The following is a 21151-nucleotide window of genomic DNA, read 5'->3' on the forward strand; positions in this document are numbered from 1 at the left end:
TAAACCATCATCAAAAATACTTATTTTGCCGTCCCAACCCACACTTTGGAAAGTCCAAACGCCTAGCTATACTTCTACTGCTGGCATACAGGCAGAGACTGAAGACCGCAGCATCAGTGGTGAAGACAAAGAAGGTATGATCAAGGGAGGTAGAGTGCTTACCGGACTGCTTGGAAAGGGTGGACTGGATAATATCGAGGAATCCATCTTTGAATCTGAATGAATATGCCATAGTTGTCACTGACTTCACCAAGACCTGTGTGGACGAATGTGTACCTTCAAGAACATACTGGACGTACACAAACCAAAAGCCTTGGATGAACCAGGAGCTTTGAGGTCAGCTGAGGGTTAGATCTGCAGCATTCAAGACTGGTGATCTAGAACTATACAAGAAGTCCAGGTACAACCTATTTTAAGAGTGAGAAAGCAATTCCGATTGAAGTTGGAGGCGGAATTGGATGCACAACAGCTCCGGTAAAAGGGAAAACCTAACATCATGAATGGCTGTGATGCTTCTCTCCCAGATGAGCTCAATGCCTTGAAAAGGAGAATAAAATTACACCTGTGTGGATTCCAGCAGCAACTCATGACCGTGTGATTTCTCTATCAGAGGTTGATGCCAAGTCATTTTTTGAGAGAGAGAATCCTTGCAAGGTGTCAGGACATGATGGTGTATCTGGTAGGGCACTGAAAACCCACGGAAACTATCTGGTGGGGCTGTTCAAGGACATCTTCAATCTCTCACTGTTGCAGCAGTTGGATGTTCCCACCTGCTTCAAAAAGGTGACAATTGAACCAGGAAGAGCAGGGTGAGCAACCTCAGCAACTATCGCCCAACTTCATTCACACCTACTGTGATGACGAGCGTGAAGAGTTTGGTCGTGGCCAGAATCAACTCCCGTCTAACAGGGACCTGGACCCCCATCAATTTGTCGATTACAGGAATAATTCTATGACAGATGCAATTTCACTGGCTCTCCACTTGGATATTCCGGACAATAGCAATACCTACTTCAGACTGCTGTTTATTGGTTACAGCTCAGCGTTCAATGCCATCATACCTTCAGAACTAATCAACAAGCTCCAAAACCTGGGCCTCTGTGCCTCCTTCTGCAGCTGGATCCTTGACCTCCTCATTGGGAGATGACAGTCAGTGTGGATTGGAAATATCCTCTCCTCCTTGCTGACAATCAATAATGGTGCAACTCAAGGAAGTGTGCTTAGACCACTGCTCTTCTCTCTCTACTGTGTGGCGACACACAGCTCAAATGCCGTCTGTAAATTTGCTGATGACGCAGCTATTGTTGCGGAATTTTATATGGTAACAGGGAAGCATACAGGAGTGAGATAGATCAGCTAGTTGAGAGGTGTCACAGCAACAACCTTGCACACAGTGTCAGTAAGACCAAGGAATTGATATGAACATCAGGAAGAGAAAGTCAAGGGAACACACACCAGTTCTCATCCAGGGATCAGTGGTGGAAAGGGCGAGCAGTATTAAATTCCTGGCTGTCAACATCTCTGAAGATCCATCCTGCGCCCAACACAATTACAAAGAAGGCACAATAGCAGCTATACTTCATTAGGAGTTTGAGGTGGCTTGGTATAACACCAAAAGCTCTTACAAATTTCTACAGATGTACCATGGAGTGCATTCTAATGGTTCCATCACTGTTCTAGTGTGGAAGGGCAACGGCACTGAATCAGAAAAGGCTGCAGTAACTAGCAAGCTCAGCCAGCTCCATCGTGAACATTTGCCTTCCTAGCATCAAGGACTCTTCAAAAGGTGATGCCTCAAAAAAGTGGTGTCTATCATTAAGGAACCCATCACCCAGAATATGCCCTCTTCTCATTAATACCATCAAATAGTAGAATTTACAGTTCCTTTCCAAAACATAGAACATAGAACCAACCGTACAGCACAGTATAGGGCCTTTGGCCTATGATTTTCTGCTGACCTTTCAACTTTACAATCCCTCCTACATAGCCCACCTCCATTTTTCTTTCATCCATGTGCCTATCTAAGAATATCTTAAATGACCCTAATGTATTAGCATCTGCCACCACTCCCAGCTGTACATTCCAGGCATTTACCACTCTGGTATAAGAACACTACCTCAGATAGTTAAAGCAGTTAACAAAGAAGTCCAACGGTTCCTGTCTTTGATGGAAAGCAGACATACTTTACTAGTTGGACCAGTTATGGCTGAACCCAAATAACTCAACAAAGACTTGTGAAAAGAAGGACTGATGATGTAATATTCCTCACTGTTTGGCGTTACAGATAACTTGCCAAGCTCTGCTACGGCTTAGCAGGTTTGCCGAGGTTTAGTAGGTGGTGTATTCTGTGGTGCATCTTAGTAAGGAATCTGGCAGACAAATTGGTTGCTGAGCTCCTTGTTCTATTACACCTACATGGAGTTTCCTTACACAAGAAATAAGTTAATGTGGTGTGGTTTGTACTAATTCCACATCATCCTAGGTTACCTACAACTTGAACCCCCACCCTCAGATAACCTACTTCTCCCCCCACTCTTTCTCTTCCCTCATGATTCACCCAGTCCCTCTGACACCTCTCGATAAAAGACACACTTGCATGGGTAAAACAAATGCATATTTATTTACAGTAAATGGCTTCATCTCCACACGAGTCCATGTGCCCAGCTCATAGCTTCCACTCGACCTGAGTGCATGCAACCCAGCTCAGCAACGTCACTTTCTGTTCTGGGTGAACACTGGGAACTGAAGTTCTTTATTATGCACACACATCATAACACAGCCTCCACCCCCACCCTCCTATCACACCGTTCCTTTCCTTATTCCAATTGTTCCACACATTCCTCCCTCCGTATCCCGTCCCTCTACTGCTCCTGATTGCACACTCACCTCCCTTATTTGATTCCATACTCCACCTTCCTTTCCTATTAGATTTCATCATCTTCAGCTCTTTGTTGCCTCTACTTTCCACCTCCTAAGCTGCTTATCTGGATCAACCTGTCACTCGCTGGCTTTTGTTCCATCCCTTCCTCTCTCCTCATTATCTTGCTATTTCCCTTCATCTTTCAGTCCAGACTAAAGGGCTCAAACAAAACCTCGACTGTCCACTTCCTTCCATAGATGCTGCCTGACCTGCTGAGTTCCTCCAGCAGTTTGCTTTTATTGCTCCAGATTTCAGCACCAGCCATCTCTTGTGTCCACATACTATCTTGGCCCTAGTTATTTCTGGTTTATTTCTACAATGTATAGACTCTTCCAACCTCTGATATATATGAAGTTGGTTCACTTGTGTTGGTCTACGGACCTAGCGTAAATGGGTGCTTAATTGTTGGCATGGAGATGGTGGCCCCAAGGGTCTTTTTCTGTGCTGCGTGACTGTAAGGATCATACTCACTGCCTTTTAGACTTCTTCAGCGTTGTTCAGTTCAAATTAATACTTTATTAAGTATTCCCAAAATAGATCCTGTTGTTTCTCTGAGTAATTATCAGCTTCTGAAGAAACATTATAATTTAAATCTACCCTGGTATTAAAATCAGGCATTGTTACATTTACAGTGATAAAAATTACAAAGAAACATTTGTATTTTTATATAGTACTCCTCACATCTCTTTTAGAGCACTCCAAAGCATGTTGTGCAATGAACCAGAATTGATTAGAGACCTGAAAGTAAAAATACCCTTAGGGGCTAGTGATCATAATATGTTCAAATTCACCCTGAAATTTGAGAAGGAGAAGCTAAAGTCAGATATATCAGTATTACAGTGGAATAAAGGAAATTACAGAGGCATGAGAGAGGAATTGATTGAGAAAGAACACTAGCAAGGGTAGCAGCTGAGTAGCTGGAATTTCTGGAAGCAATTTGGAAGGCACAGGATATATACATCCCAAAGAGGAAGAAGTATTCTAAAGGCAAGATGACACAACCATGGCTAACAAGAGAAGTCAAAGTCAACATAAAAGCCAAAGAGAGGGCATATAATAGAGCACAAATTAGTGGGAAGTTAGAGGATTGGGCAGCTTTTAAAAACCAACAGAAGGCAACTAAAAAAACTCATTAAGAAGGTAAAGGTGGAATATGAAAGTAAGCTAGTGAACAATATTAAAGCAGATACCTAAAGTTTCTTCAGTTACATAAAGTGTAAAAGAGAGGCAAGAGTGGATATCGGACCACTGGAAAGCAATGCAGGAGAGGTAGTGATGGGGGACAACGAAATGACAAGCTGCATAAGCAGTCTTCACAGTGAAAGACACTAGCAGTATGGTGGAAGCTCTAAGTGTCGGGGGTCATGAAGTGAGTGACTAGAGAGAAGGTTCTTGGGAAACTGAAAGGTCTGAAGGTAGATAAGTCACCTGGACCAAATGGTGTACACCCCAGGGTTCAGAAAGGTGGCTAAAGAGATCGTGGAGGAATGAATAATTATCTTCCAAGACTCACTAGATTCTGGAATAGTTCCAGAAGACTGGAAAATTGTAAATGCTACTTTACTCTTCCAGAAGGGAGAGAGGCAGAAGAAAAAAAACAATAAGTCATTTAGTCTGACCTCAGTGGTTGGAAAGACATTGGAGTTGATTATTAAAGATGAGGTCTCAGGACACTTGGAGGCACATGATAAAATAGGCCGTAGTCAGCATGGTTTCCTCAAGGGAGTATCTGGCCTGACAGATCTGTTGGACGGATTCTTCTTAAGTTGTATGTCAGTGGTTCAGATGATGGAATTATGGCTTTGTTGCAGAATTTGCAGGCGATATGAAGATTGGTGGAGGGACAGGTAGTTTTGAGGAAGTAGAGAGGCTACAGAAGAACTTAAGATTAGGAGACTGGGCAAAAAAAATGGCAGTTCGAATACAGTGTTGAGAAGTGTATGGTCATGCTCTTTGGTAGAAGAAATAAAAGGATTGACCATTTTCTGAATGGAGAGAAAATACAAAAACTGAGGTGCGAAGGGACTTGGGAGTCCTTGTGCAAGATTCACTAAAGGTTAATTTGAAGGTTGAGTCTGTGGTGAGGAAAGCCAATGCAGGTATTAGCATTCATTTCAAGAGGACTAAAACATAAAAGCAAGTGTAGCCCCCTGGGTCGCCTCAGGCTCGCTCAACTTGCTTCCGTCCAGGGGGAGCAGCCTTTGGCCCCGCCAAACTGGGTAATCAGCTTGTGTGGATGCTGTGTGATGTCCCCGCCTCGCCAACTAAGACAGTACACCATATGCAATTAAATGATTACACTTTATAGATATTACTAGAACTAAGTGATTAATAACAATTAAGTATATATGAAGGAAAAGAAAATAAAGAAAAGGCGCCAAAACTTATCAAAGTCCAAACCACTTCGTGCACAACCATTGGAGCTCCATTACCGAAGTCTTCTGGCCACCATTCGATCCCCTCAGACCTCCTTGACTCACAGCTCAGGACCACCCGAAGTGATCAACCAAGCACCCCCGGCACGTCTGTCTTCGTCTCCTCTCCTCGTTGAACCTCCTGGCCTCGGACCCCCACTCGGGGTCCGTTCCATCACTCAGCTTACAGCATCGCGTCCTCTCTCTCTCACCCCCTGGTGCCAACTCCCCAAAAGCCCGCCAACACTAGCTTACAGTCTCAGAAGAGAGAGAATAACGTTAATCCCGATTGGTTAACAAATGAATACAATTCTCGTTATCAGTAATTTTAACCCAAACAAAACTGTGAGAAAAGCACTTATCATAACAAAGAAACATTCCTACTTTTAACAAAACAAAGAAGCCATTTTGATTAACATACGCAGTAGCAAAAGAACCCCCTTACACAAAAACCCCCCCACAAAAGAAGAAACCCCCTTACACAAGGATATATTGGTGAGACCTCACTTGGAGTATTGTGAGCAGGTTTCAATAGGTACATTTAATGTCAGAGAAATGTATACAATATACATCCTGAAATTCTTTTTCTTTGCAAACATCCACAAAAACAGAGGTGTGCTCCAAAGAATGAATGACAGTTAAATGTTAGAACCCCAAGCCCTCCCAACTCCCCCTACTATGCATAAGCAGCAGCAAAGCAATGACCCCCCCCCCCACCAGCAAAAAAGCATCGGCACCCCTCACTGAGCACTCCAGTGTGCAGCAAAATATCAATAAAGACACAGACATGCAGTACCTCAAATACTACTCATTCACCCGGTGTTTGACATACCACAGGCTCTCTCTCTCCCTAATAAGGGAAAAAGAGGTGTCCCTGTTCCACAGTGAGAGGGGAGACAAAACAAAACAACTCGCTGGTTTATGGTGTTAAAAGTCCATTGCGTCACTTTTTCCGAGCTCTGTGCGCAAAGAACTTGGGTCTCTGGGCACACAGCCAGCAGCCAGCTCGCTGCTTTCGATCTTCTGTGTACTCCCGACACATCAGGCGACAGTACCAGCCTTGAGTCAGCCCGCCTCCAGAGCCACGAAGATCTGGCACCCTGAAGGCGTACTAGTCTTCCAGGCCGTGTCCTTGGCATATCAAAAAGTGGCCGGTCGTGAGGCCCTGAGAGCGGGTGTCATTTCCACAAGATCCGAAGTAAGTGTATAACTCCAGCTCACGGTCTTCAAAAGAACAAAGAAAGGGAAAAAGAAGATACCAAAGATAGAAATAGAGCTGTTTCCGAAGAAGCAAGCAAAGGAGTCGCCGTTAGGTGCCATTGTCCTCCTAAGCTCCACATTTTTGGCCCCTTAGAAAGGATGTGCTGAAATGGCAGAGGGCTCAAAGGCGGTTCACAAAAATGATTGCAAGATTGAATAGGTTGTCACATGAAGAGTATTTGATGGCTCTGGGCCTGTATTTGCTGGAATTCAGAAGATAGAGGGTTGACCTCACTGAAACTTATGAAATGGTGAAAGGCCTTGATAGAGTAGATGTGGATGGGATGTTGCCTCTGGTGGGAGAGTCTAAGGCCAAAGAATACAGCCTCAGAATAGAGAGCGGTGCCCTTTTAGAACAGAGATGAAGAGGAATTTCTTTAGCCAGAGAGTGGTGAATCTGTGGATTTCTTTGCTGCAGGCAGCAGTGGAAGATAAGTCTTTATGTATATTTAAGGCAGAGGTTGACAGATTCTTGATTGATCAGGGCATGAAAGGGTACGGGGAGAAGGCAGGAGACTGGGGCTGAGGGGAAAATTGGATCAAAAATGGTGAAATGATGGAGCAGATTTAATGGGTCAAATGGCCTAATTGTGCTCCTATATCGTATGGTCTTATTGTATTTACCTCCAAACTAGGCAGTGCTTTCCAAGCACGCACGACTCTTTGTAAAAGAAAAACCTGCATCTTCTTTGAACTTACCCCGCCCCTCACCTTAAGTACATGGCCTCTAATATTAAATATTATAATCCTGGAGTTAAAGTGGAATGCCACTCTTTGCTTTTAATCCAATGGTAGCATTGAAAACTCACTAGGCACCACTTCCTTATTGGATGCAAGAATGACTGATTGTTCTTGAGACTGAGAAGATTTTCAACTCCTGTCTTTTACAGTAAACAGGAAGCTGTACCCTATGTTTACAGACGAGGACCGTTGTTTGGTTGACATACATACTGCAAGTGTGCTTGAAGGCATATCTATGGAAGTGTTCAGAGCAAAACTGTCAAAATGAATTATCTGAAAATACCAGAAACACTCATCAGGCAGGTCTGTAGAGAGGGAAGAGGAGTCAATATTACAAGCCAATAATTCTTCATCAAAACTGGAAAGTAAGGAAACAAGAATGTTTTCAGTTGAGCAAAGGGGAAGAGTGGTGAGAATAGAGGGAATGTCTGCAATAGTGCCAGTCAAAGTTGTCTTCCTCTTCCCTCAGTTTTCAGTATTTGACAAGGTCCATTCCCTCTATTAGTCTTACCTTACTCTTCTTCTCATGTCCTGTCCCCATCCAACACCTACCCTTTTAACTCTCTCACTCCCATCATGAGGGATCTAACACACTCTTTCTATCTCCTGTACTCTGCCATCAGTCCGTGAGCCCATGAACACTGCCTCATTATTCTCTTTTCTGGACTATTGACTTTTGTAATTGATAGATTTTTATGTTTTTGTACTTTATTGCTGCTGCAAATACATCAAATTTCATGTCATACATCAGTGATAGTAATTCTGGTTCTGTACTGGATTTGGTGGCCATGTTGATGTCTTCTCCGTGTTGGGAAAACTAAACACAGACTGCTTGACTATTTTGCAGAAAATGTCTGTTCAGTCCAGGGAGAGGTTTTGAGGCTCTGGTTGCCTATAACTTTAATTCTTTATCTCACTCCCACTCTGATATCCTACTCTGTCTTTGTCTTCCTATGTATTGCAATGAATCCTTGTATATAAACTGGACTGCAGTCCCTCATCCTTCATCTGGGCATGTTGCAGTCCCTGCAAATCAATGCGTACTGAATTTCAGGTTATCAGTCTTTAGATATATCAGTTTCAGTTTGTTCTTTTGCTTTCCTTCTCTTCCATCTCTCAAAGCTGGTTTTTGAAACTGTTGATACCTTACCAACTTTGGTCTGTACCCTACCATCAGCATTCAGTCTGCTCTCTCCACATCTCCCATCTCTCCACCATGTCTCCTTCCTTTTCCAGTTCTGATAAATAGACATGGCCTTGAAATGTTGACTATGGTTCTGTCTCCTTGGATTCCATCCAACCCGTTGAGCATTTTCAGCATTCTTTTATTTAACTTTAATTTAGATTTGCAATTTTCTTTTGCTCCAAAAGAGAATTCTCTGATGGATTGTGTCACAGTGATTCATGAGAAAAGGATGGTTAATTGACCCAGTGGGCTGAAAGGTCTGTTTCTGTGCTGTAGTGTCTATGACTGTATGACCCTTTCAAAGAGCGGACACAGGCATAATGTGACGAACTATCTCCTCCTATATGGTTTGATGATCCTAACATGCTACCCTTTCCTTGGCAGAATCTGAAGAGAATGCAGACACTTAATGAGAATGTAAGCTGCCAACCCAATGTGGAACTCGATGAGCTCAATAATTTTGACTGGGTAAGTAGCCATGATTAAAGAAGCAGAATCTCATTTATTTATATTTAATGTAACTGATTTTGTAATGCACAGATATCTGCAAAATTCTATTATTAGTGACTAGGCTGAAAATGGAGTATATTGGATTCCAGTTAATTGGGATATATCGGGACCTGTACCTTTTGGCCCAGTTAAGTGGCTGCCCCAATTAGCCAGTTTCATGGAAATAGTTAAAAGGGATAAAAAAGGCAAACTACCCTTTAACTGAGTAACAATATTTGTACTTAAATGAAATGCAGAACAAATTAGAACACTACCAATACCTCTACACAACTATAAAACTGCGTATTAGTTCCCAATATTTATGAACAGAGGAATTCACCTGCTGGGTTCTTTTAATTGACTGTAAATAAATAAACAAACACAGAACAGACACATAGTGCAGATAATGGACTGTCTTCATACAATGCTTTTGATGATTGCAGCCTCTAAATCTTAATTTTCATTGTAACATTCAAGATGATTGTCGATACCTACAAGTTCTTTGTACTTTCTAACTTGTTGAAGTAGTGAAATTGTTTCATTTTCACTTCTGGCTGTTTCTGGCAACTCCAAGACTGAATGCTTGAAACCACAATGAGTAAAACAGTTCCGAATTGTCTTGCTGCTTATCTCTCGCCAAATATCAGTGATAAAAATCACTGCTTTTTGAACACAAACCCATGCAACTGACACCATTTAGAAACTGATCGCTCTAAGCACTGTGTAGTGTCCAATGATCACGCAAGTGCACATGACTGACTTAAGTTAGCATCTGTAAATTTTCTCTTGTTTCTAGTTAGAAACTGTTGAGCAACAGTCTCCTACCTCAAATAAGTGACATAGTGTCCCAAATAGACAAAGAGAATCCTGGCTACTTTCTTGATTTAGGATTTGTTCTTTAAGAGTTGTCCCAAGTTAGTGGCTGCCCTGCTTAACCGATGGCCCAATTAACTGGGGTGCACTGTATTCTGGCCAGTGAAAGTCACTTGGTATCTGGCGAGGTGTAAAGGTTCTTAAAGGGTACAAGAACGATTAGTTTCAGTGGATCTGGGTTGAAGAGTTTGGTATTGATATTGGTTTATTATTGTTACATGTACCAGGATGCAGTGTCTTGCCAACTGTTCGTACTCATCAAATCATTACACGGTGCATTGAGGTAGAATAATGTAGAATAAGGTTAGATTGGAGCAGCCGGGGTTGTATTCCTTGGAGCAAGGGCTGAGGGGAGATTTGAAGATCATAAATGAGAAACAGGAGAAGCTAATAAAAACACAAAATGCTGGCAGAACTCAGCAGGCCAGACAGCATCTATGGGAGGAGGTAGTGATGAAGGGTTTCGGCCCGAAACGTCATCACTACCTCCTCCCATAGATGCTGTCTGGCCTGCTGAGTTCTGCCAGCATTTTGTGTTTTAATTTATTTCCAGCATCTGCAGATTCACTCGTGTTGCAACGGGAGAAGCTGTTCACTCAGCACATGGCTCATGGGTTAGGGACAGACAAAGCATACAAGGGAGAGGTTAATTTTCTTTTCCAGATACTTCTGTGATCTGGAATTTATTTTTATGTTTGTATGGGATTATTCTGAGCTCTGAAGAAGGAATTGGATTGGCATTTGAGGACAAAAATGGGGGACCAGGACTGAAGGGGTTTCTTTAAGACCATAAGACATAGGAGCAGAATTAGTCCATTTGGCCCATTGAGTCTGCTCTGCCATTCAATCACAGTGGATATATTATTCCTGTCAACCCCATTCTCCTGTCTTCTCTCTGTAACCTTTGACACTCTGACTAATCAAGAACCTTTCAAGTTGCTTTAAATATACTCAATGACTTGGCTTTCACAGCCATCTATGACAATGAATTCCACAGATTCACCACCCACTGGCTAAAGAAATTCCACCTAATATCTACTCCAAAGGGATGTCCTTGTGTTCTGACTCTATATCCTATGGTCATAGACTCTCATACTATTGGAAACTATCTACTAGGAGCTTTTACATATTTAATGGTCTGAATGGCTTTCTCTGTGAATAACTGCTGGTGATGATATGATGGTGATGGCACTGAATCAATGATGTAGCAATAAGAGCAAAGGTAAACATATTTAATGAAATTGACTGGAGCCAAAAAGCACAGTCCTTCAGCCCAATTGGTTCATGCCTACTAAGGCATCCATCTCTGTAAGCTAGTCACATTTACCCATACTTGGCTCATATACTTCTAAAACTTTCCGATCCATGTACCTGTCCAAGTGTCATTTAAATGTTGTTAATATACGTACCCCAACATGTAACTGCCATCCCTCCCCCTTGTAGACAGGTGAAGTTTCGAGGAAATAATAAAACTTACTGACGGATTTCATTTCTGCCATTGCTTTCTTGTGAAATTTTTCCTCCCATTTCCTCGTCCTTCCATTTGCTCCTTCAGGGATTCTTCTCATGGGGGTAATTCATCTCTCTAATCCCTAGAACTTCATACAGTCTGGGTAGATGGGTCATTGTTTTAGAAGTAGAGGTGTAATTATAAACACAAATAGTTCTTATTAAACATTTATAAATCGAGTGGAGACTTTGGGTAGAGCTAGTGGTTCACCAGAGAACAACAAATCTCCCTGAATTGGGCAATTAGGGGACCTTGCAAAAAGTTGTGGGCTCAGCCCAATCTATCATGAAAACCAACCTCCCCTCTACTGACCCTGTCTGCACTTCCCATTGCCTTAGGAAAGCAGCCAACATAATCCAAGACCTTTCTCCACCCCGCCCTGGCTATCAGTCCATCCAGCACAAGATACAAAACCTTAAAAACGCGTATCACCAGATTTAAGACAGTTTATATCCCACTGTTATCAGACTCTTAAAGCGACCTTGTAAAATAAACTTGAACTCTTGATCTCAGTCTACCTTGTCAGGATCCTTGAACCTTATTTGCCTACCTGCACTGCATTTCCTCACTGACTGGGACACACGATATACCAGAAGAACCCAGGCAGCATCTATAGAAGGGAATAAAGAGTAAACGCTTCAGGCCGAGACCCTTCATCAGGATGCTGCTTGACCTCCAGCATTTTGTGTGTGTTGCTCAATATTTTTCAGCATCTCCAGAATCTCTTCTGACCATATTCTGCATTCTGTTATTGCTTTTCCCTTTGTACTACCTCGATGAACTTGTGCATGAAATGGTCTATATGTATGGATGACGTGCAAAACAGTTCTTCACTATATTGCGTGCATGTGACAACCATAAATGAATTACCAATCCCCTCCAGCTCCGGCTACCAGGTTATTTCTGACCTCTTTGTTCTTTCTACTGGAGGATGGTATCCGTTGGGCACTGAGACTTGCTGCTAGTTCCAGAGTTGAGGGAGCTGCAGGGAGTGGGTGCCCACACTAACAATGCCAACTGTTCACTCTCAGGCGTGCTTCTGGGTGCAAGTGATGCGGGATTTGCGGAATGGCGTGAAGCTGAAGAAGGTGCAGGAGCGACAGTACAACCCGCTGCCCATCGAGTACCAGCTAACACCATATGAAATGCTCATGGATGACATCCGATCCAGAAGGTACACCCTGAGGAAAGTGATGGTGAGTCCTTGTCGTCAACCGGATGCTGAGTGAAGAGGTGATGGTATGAGAGTAAAGTAAGGCCTACAGACGACTAATTAAAATAAAGCTGGCAAGGCTTCTCCTTCTATGTACCTACCCCTTCCCCCACCCTACCTCCCTTTATCAAGCTTCTTGGCACCTTCTGTATGGTTAAGTTGACATTGGTCAGGATCTGAATAATACACATGCAAAGTTAACTTCTTTAGATTCTTGAGGTGTGTAATGCATTGGTCTGAATATTTCTATTCATATAAGTAGGTATTTGATAGTCAGTATGGGTATGGTGACCAGTTTTTGTTCCACAAGATCCTATGACTCTATTAACTAGCCGTAATGTGCTCTTATATCTTATGTCTTATTGTCTTATGTGTTACAAATGTTTTGGTTCTGAATCAACAAAGCCCATTATATTTTTATTGCCTTGCTTACATTCAAACTGCGTCCTCAACATTAGTAACATTGCTTGCATCAGAGTTTGCAGTGAAGGAGTAAGGAAGCACTCCTACCTTGGTACAGGGCTTTGAGTGAGACCAGATTTTGAATACTAGATTGGACATAATGGGCAGAATGGCCTTCTAATTCCATGGTACTGCATTCAGTTTTGGTCTTCACCATCAAAGACAGACTTATACCTAAAGGTTGGTTAATGAGATGGATTTGTGAGGCAAGAGGAATGACCTATGAGGAGGAATTGCGTAGGATGGCTCTGAGCTCTGGAATCCAAGTGGTCTCGTTGATCTGGAAAGTTGGTGGTTGTGGATAGTGAGAAAGGCTACTGCAGGATGAACATCAGATGCTGAATTACCTCCACCCCTTCCACTTACCTCTTTATACTAGCTATCTCTCACCCACCCCCCAGTTCTCTCTGTCTAGATGAAGGGACTCAAGCTGAAATACTGATTGTCCATTTCTCTCCATAATTCTGCCTGACCTGCTATGTTCCTCCAGTGCTTTTGCATTGCTCCAGATGTCATCATCTGCAGTTTCTGTTGTGTCTTCAGGTGTAACAGCATGGAGAATTTTCTGTTGAAGAGTGTCAGGCGCTCATGTCAAGAACAAAGTCACAGTTGAGAATTTCTTCAAAATATTCCTTCTAGTAGGCATTATTTGTACTCGATAAGTTTCCCTTTCTTCTGGATACTCAGTGGGCTGAGCATTGGAGTGTTTGGACTGTAGATCACCTCAGTAACACTGGGAAATCCTTGTAGGTCTGAGATTTTCTGATGGACCTTTAGCTGTTTTTTTCCCCCTAAGCAACACTGCACCTGACCTCTGGGAGTAATTGATAGGGCAAAGGAGAAATGTGGCGACCCAGAGCCCAGAACCAAAACTCATTCCAAATTCAGTCCACTGTGGAGGCAACACTTGTATTTGTGTACAGTCAGCGAAAGTGAGAACAGGGATCTTATACTTAACATCCACAAAACCTGTATCCCCCACTAGCCTGCCCCTTTTGCAAGGTCCATGATAAGACACTCTAAAGCATGCACCACTTACTGTGTCTTGGAAGCCACTTCTCAACAGAACCAGACATCCATTTGGAAATTCGCCATCACCTTTGGTAGACAGGGCATCTTTCCAGTTGTGGAAGGAGGAGTATATCACCTCTCAAACCACCCATCCCATCAAGGACCTCCTGTCTCCTCACTAGCAGAGACTGTTGTCCTTTTTGGCTTCAACTGCTACCTCAGAATCTACAGAGCTGGAATGGAAGCACTGGGAAGGAAACCATCCTGCCAATAATGGCAGGATAACCTCTCATCAGAAAAACAGCTGATGTTTTCCTCTTTGAGACTGGCTATAGAGCAGTGGTAATAGAATCCACTGCAGGAATTTGGAGTCCTTTGGCATCCTCTTTCCCCAGAAGGGCATCACGATGGTGCAGCGGTTAGCATGATAACTTTTACAGCTTGGGGCATTGGAGTCTGGAGTTCAATTGCAACACCATCAAAAAGGAGTTTGTATGTCCTTCCCCGTTAATACGTGGGTTTCCTTTGGGTGTTTGGGTTTCCTCCCACAGTCCAAAGACGTACCGGTTAGTAGGTAAACTAATCATTGTAATTTGTCCCATGGTTAGGCTAGGGTTGCTGCTGGCTTGGGTCGAAGGGCCAGTTCCACTCTGTTATCTCTAAATAAAATGAATAAGGCATTGGGGAAGTGAGTAAATTCCAGGTTGGATACACTGAGGGAATTAAGAAGTGTGGGAATGTCATTGGAACGGTGCAGTTTTTGAATGGTGGAGCAGCCTGAGGGATCTCCTCCTGCTCACGTTCCACGCTCTTCTGGGGAAAGAGGTAGCTGATGAACAGGGTCAGTGAGAGAAATTGACACTGGCCTAGTGAAGTTAAAGAGAGATTCAAGGGGGTTTCAGTTCAATACAAAACTAGAGAGGGAGCAAATGTTCCACCAACAGGAATGGCAGTGATGTTTGAATTCTGATATAAGTTAACCACCATAAAATAGTTTGAGGTTTGAAGGGAAAACTCTAGTGATAAAACCAGTACAGACGACCAGAGCATGAAGTTGATTGGAGGATGAAAGTGACCACTGGAGGTCAGTATTTACTGCCCTGAGCCAAGGACACAATCGATACCAACACATTGGTAGACCACACTGGGTAAGGATGGCAGATATCCTCCTGTAAAGGTCTAGAGATATAAAAGACATATCAGAGGCAGCTTCTCCACGCAAACGATGGTGCATATTGGAATGAGCTCTCAGAAATATGAGGTGGCTACATTAACAACATTTTAAAAACTTCTAGATAAGTACATGGGTTGGAGAGGTTTAGAATCTCTGGGCCAGACACGGTTAGGTGAAATTAACTTGCTTGGGTATTATAGTTGGCTTGGATAAGTTCGGCTGAACATCCTGTATCCATGCTTTGTGACTCTAAGGACATTTGTGAACTCGTCAGGTTTTTACAAACAGTCTGACAATTTCATTATCAACACCGTTCATAGTCTTTCATTTCAGATTTATTTAATTAAATTTCTAAGTTCCAATGGTGAAACTCTTTAAGTTGTGTAACTAGATACATAAGCCAGGCCTTTGATGTTGGACCAGTAACTTAACCATTAATGTATTATGGCATATGATTCAGGACAGTAATTAGAATCAAGAGTGCAGTGCAGGTTGTAAAAGAATAACTCAGATGTTCTGTATATAAAGCATAATGTTTTTCTTGCAGAATTTTAAATGAGATTCTAAAACAAGGGGCAAAGAAATGAGTTAACTGCCTTTCTCCAGTTATAGTGTGACAGTGAAGAATGACTATATTGTACAGGATTGAATGGCTTCATTATTGCAGTTGTTGTCAGACTGGAATAAAATGGACAAGTATACTGGTTTGCTCAAGCATGAACAAATCTGTGTCACGTAATAACACTCAACTGAGGACAAGTTCAATTTATTCATGGGTTGAGGGTGTAGCTTTCATCTATTGGCCAGCTTAGTCTGTCCCTGCCAAGAAGTGGCTTCTTGAACCATTGCAAGCCTGGTGGGACGGTGATCTCATTTAGTGCTGTTAGACAGTGACAGTTCAGATTCTTCTGAGGGAGGATCATCAGCCTAAAAAGTTAATTTCCTACATTTCCAAGAGGGTTTGGTGATTGAGCTTGGAGGGCAATCTGTGCCCCCTCTTGTGCCACCCTTGCTTTCTTGGTGGTGGAGCTCACACGTTTGGAAGATGCTCCTAAAGCCTCTGGGCTGTGTAACAGCAGTGCATTTCCTACATGGTGCATGCAGAGCCACTGTGCTCGGGTGGAGGAAGGAATGGACGTTAGGAAGGTGGACCGGAATCCAGTCATTGGGATTCTCCGCTCTTGTGGTGTCAGAGCTGCACCAATGTGGTTGACTCTTAATGGCCTCATTTCAGGAATGGGCAATAAAGGTTGGTGTTTTTAGGAAAGTCTGTATCCCATGAATAAAAAAATAACAAAGAGGCTTTACCATTTCACATGGTCCTTTTCCTCCACGTGTACAATGTAAAAGACAAAGATACAGTGAATAAATGTGCCTATGTTGTCTATATTGGATTGACTGTTTAACAAGTAACTGTTAGCTCTCCTGTTCCATTAACTGTTCTGGAACTGGATGCTGGGTGTTGCGCAAATATCACTTTTTCTATGCTACTGATGACAAATATGTGCCCACGAGGAATGTCCTTTCAAGAGAGCGGAAACAGGTTGGATCTGTGTTCATTAGAAGAACGAGGGGCGATCGTATTGAAACATTAGATTCCAAGGGGGTACAACAGAGTCAATATTGTGATGTTTTCATTTTTATTGTATTGATACACAAGGTGGAATAGGACCTTCTGGCCCTTCGAACCACACCGTCCAGCAACTCCCCCAATTTAACCCTAGTCTAATCGTGGGACAATTTGCAGTAACCAATTAACCTACCAATCGGTGCATCTTTGGACTGTGGCAGAAAACCCATGCCGTCACGAGGAGGACGTGCAAACTCCTTAGAGGCAGCGGCAGGAACTGAACCTGGGTGGCTTGCTCTGTAAAATGTTGTGTTAACCCCTGCGCACCATGCTGCCCAAGTGGGAGAATCATGAGTGGGAGTATCTCAAATGGCAAAGATACATTGACAATCTTCTTGCAGGGAGTGGTGAATCTCTGGAATTCTCTACACAGGTTAGCTCATTAGAAATATTTAAAGGGGAAGTAGATAGATTTTTGAACAATTGGGGGATTTGAAAGACATGGGTGTGCTGGCACAGAGGGAGGATTAAGGCCTGGGTGGGATAGACCAGGTGTGATCGTATTGAATGGTAGGCCAGGTGACCTGTTCCTACTCCTCCTTGTGTTTGTGACCAGTCATCCCGCTGGTGCTTTCAGGGCTTTTCTGTGTAGCTTCCTTTGAGGGAAATATCCATCCGTTTGAAATCTGGCTGTTGGCTAAGGGTTTGATTGACATTTTATGGTGATTTTCTTCCATCTAGTCACATGATCTGGGCCTCACGGGCAAGGCCAACATTCACTGCCCATCTCTACTTCTACTTACCACTTAACTGAGTGGCCTGTTGGGCCACATCAGAGCGGAGTTACTAGCAACCATGTATTGATATGTGGGTGTCACTTGCAAAGCTATCAGTTCCTGTTGTCCACTCCTCATGAACCTGAGATCCAGTTACGAATGTTATCTCATTATTCCAGATCAGATTTCTTGGATTTGAATTGGGTAGTTGGAGGTTTGAACTCCACCTGTTGGTATTAGTCCTGTTATAGAGTCATAGAGCTCTACAGCGCAGAACAGGCCCTTTGGCCCATCTAGTCAGTACTGAATTGTTATTCTGCTTAATCCCATCAAACTATACCCGGACCAAAGCTCTCCTTACCCCTCCCATTCATGTACAGTACTTATCCAAACTTCCCCTAAGTGTAACAATTGAATCTGCATCCACCACTTCCACTGGCAGCTCCACATTCACACCACCCTCTGAATGAGGACGATTCCCTCTCCCCAGGTTCCCCTTAAACATCTCACCTCTCATCCTTAACCTATGATCTCTAGTTCTCGTCTCACCCAAACTCAGTGAAAAAAGCCTGCTTGCATTTACCCTATCCATACCCTTCATAATTTTTGTAGACCTCCATCAAATATCCCCTTATTCAACTTTTCCCTACTACTCAGGGCCTCAAGTCCCAGCAACATCTTTGTAAATTTTCTCTGCAGTCTTTCAATCTTATTTATATCTTTCCTGTGGGTAGGTGACCAGAACTTCACACAAATTTTGCTTCATCTACATCTTATACAACTTCAGCATAACATCACAATTGTCACTTGTCACAGCCATTCCTAATACAGTGTAGTACGTTGTTCTCTGTATTGCAGACTAGTAAGACCATAAGACATGAGAGCAGAATTAGGCCATTTGGCCCATCAAATCTGCTCCTCCATTCCATCATGGCTGATTCATTTTCCCTCTCAACACCATTCTCCTGCCTTCTCCCATAACCTTTGATGCCCTGACTAGTGAAGTGATGACAACACTTCTTTTCCAGGTGTTCATTCAGGAATTTGTTGGCATTGAGGACCAAGGGAATAATTAATATCCAATGTTAAACGTGGTTGTGACAAACTAAGTACCAATAGAAAAATGACTAAGAAAATGTTGCGGATTCCAGTTAACTGGGACACATTGGAACCAGTAAATTTTGGCCCAATTAAGCTGCTTCCCCAATTAGCTGAAGTTTCATGGAAATAGTTAAAAAGGTATAAAAAAGACAAACTGAGTAATAAATTATGTATTTAAATAAAAAACAGAACAGCTTAGAACACTACCAATACTACTACTACAGTACAGTAAAACTGTGTATTCGTTCCTACATTCTTTTGGCTGCAAATGAACGAAATCAGTGCAAGCACCTTGAGTGGATAATGGCCTGCTTTCATACAATGTTGTCACCGATTGCATCCTCCAAATCTTCACTTTAATTGTAACATATAAGATAATTGCCAATACCTTCATAATTCCTAACTTATTGAAGTAGTGGAATTGTTTCCTTTTCACTCCCATCTGTTTCTGGCATCTCCAATCCTGAATGCTTAAAGCTGTGGTGAGCAAAACAGTTCTGAATTATCTTGCTAACTATCAGTGACAAAAAGCACTGCTTTTTGAACACAAGCACACACAACTGAAGCTATTTAAAAACTGTTCGTTCGAAGCACGATGCAGTGTCTAATGGCCATGCAAGTGCACACGACTGATGCTAGTTAGAAGCTCCTCAACAACGATTTCCTGCCCCAGTTAAGTGGCATAGTGTCCAAAATAAATGAGGGGAATCCTGGTTACTTTCTTGATTAGTTTTTGCTCTTTAAAAGTTGTCGTGAATAAACAGCTGTCCCGATTATCCATTGGCTCAATTAACCGGATTCACTGAGCTAGGTGATTCCCAGTTATTAGGGAATTTCCATTTTACGCACAAGACTGGGACCCAGGTTTGTTAGGAGACATTTTGTTCATGTTACACGGAGAGCCATTCCTCCAGAAAGTAACAACTCTATTTACAATTCATACATACGCTTTATGGCTAATTCTAACGGTATGGTTTGTTCTACATTTTCATATTTGGTATTGTCCTAAGCAAGCTAGAGAGAAAAACACCTAAATCATGGAGTCTTGTGGTGCACAGCTGCAAGCTAGAGAGAGCCACTCCACGTAATCTTACGTCTACAGTAGAAGCTGAAAGGCAACACCATGTAACCTTGTCTACAGCAGTAGGGCAGAGGGCAGCACCACGATTATCTGCTGATCCAGGCCTTAAGCAATACCCACACACAATTGTATTGTCTCACAAAGGTATTTACCTGACCCCAGTTGGTCACAATCCTTCACACCAAGTTAGGGCTGTTCACTTTACAGAATTTCATCCTTACCAAATTCACAAATCCATACCTAAATATTTGAGATATGCCATAAAAATTCACTCTCATGGAACTTATTTGAAAATAAGGTAAATAAATAGTTTTTGTTTTCAGATCTCATTTTGATGCATGAGCAGATGATACCGCTTTGTATTGTGGAATTTAACAGTATGCGTCATAAATAACGGGGGTGTCCCCTGTGTTAGAAGTGGCTGTGAGAAGTGTCATTTGGTAGTGATCTTGCTTCTGTCAGAAGGTTTGGTGGTTGAAGTCCACACTGGAGACTTAAGCAGATGCTCCCACGTAATACTGAGGGAGCATAATGTGGTTAGTGATGCCATCTTTTGGATGAGATGTTAAACTGTCCTCACAGGAGGACATAAATATTACCATGACACTTATAATTACGAGCTGAGAAGTTCTTCCTTGTATGGCAGACAATGGAGTCATAGAATTACACAACACAGAAACAGGCCTTCAGACCATTTCATCCACGTTCACCTGTTTGCCAACACCACTAGTCCACTTGCCCACATTAGCACCATATCTTTCAATGCTTGTCTAAATTCCTCTGAAATGTGCTGATTGTATATTTATTCCTCTATCTCCTTTTAGACATTCTGGACATCTACCACTCTCTGCAGAAAGGTTTCTAAAATAAGTAAGCAAGAGCACCTTCGTCGGTTTGGCCTGAAATAGTTTCCTCTCAATAAAATGGGCAAGAAATTTATCCTGGTCTTTGTCAGATCCTTTTCCATTACACTGGTACTCTGACCCAGCTCTCTGTCTTCTGTGTTGTTATAAATGAGGCTAAACGCAAGCTTGAGGGACAAAATCTTGCCTTCTATTTAGGCACATTCTAAACCACCTGAAACTACTGCTGAATCCTTCTGGACTTGGTATTAGCGTCAGGCTTGCGGGGATGTGGGCTAAATGCCAGCAAATGGAGCTAGCTGAGATGACCACCTTGGCTGACAAAGATGTTGGATCAAATGGCCTCTTTCTGCGCTGTATTACTCTTTGAGTCTGCTGCCCTATGACTCTGTAATTGTGTAACTGACTCGTTCTGCTGAAGACCATCCTTCTGTAATATTGATCCAGCTGTTCTCTCTGAGCTGGTTTGCCTCACCTGCTGTATGCATTTCTTACAGCTCTGTTTTT

The 21151-nt window shown here is 42.6% G+C and overlaps 1 protein-coding gene across 6 annotated transcripts in view; it reads left to right on the forward strand.

Annotated features, from left to right (window-relative positions):
- LOC140728294 (protein spire homolog 1-like) overlaps positions 1-21151 on the forward strand; it is a 258068-nt gene that overhangs the window by 124043 nt on the left and 112874 nt on the right. For all 6 annotated transcript variants that reach the window (XM_073046825.1, XM_073046842.1, XM_073046849.1 and 3 more), the window contains 2 exons: positions 8906-8989; positions 12425-12589. In XM_073046825.1, the coding sequence (XP_072902926.1) occupies positions 8906-8989; positions 12425-12589 (249 nt within the window). The remainder of the gene's footprint in view (positions 1-8905; positions 8990-12424; positions 12590-21151) is intronic.

The sequence above is a fragment of the Hemitrygon akajei genome, chromosome 1 (assembly GCF_048418815.1).
Source record: "Hemitrygon akajei chromosome 1, sHemAka1.3, whole genome shotgun sequence".
Lineage (NCBI taxonomy): Eukaryota > Metazoa > Chordata > Chondrichthyes > Myliobatiformes > Dasyatidae > Hemitrygon > Hemitrygon akajei.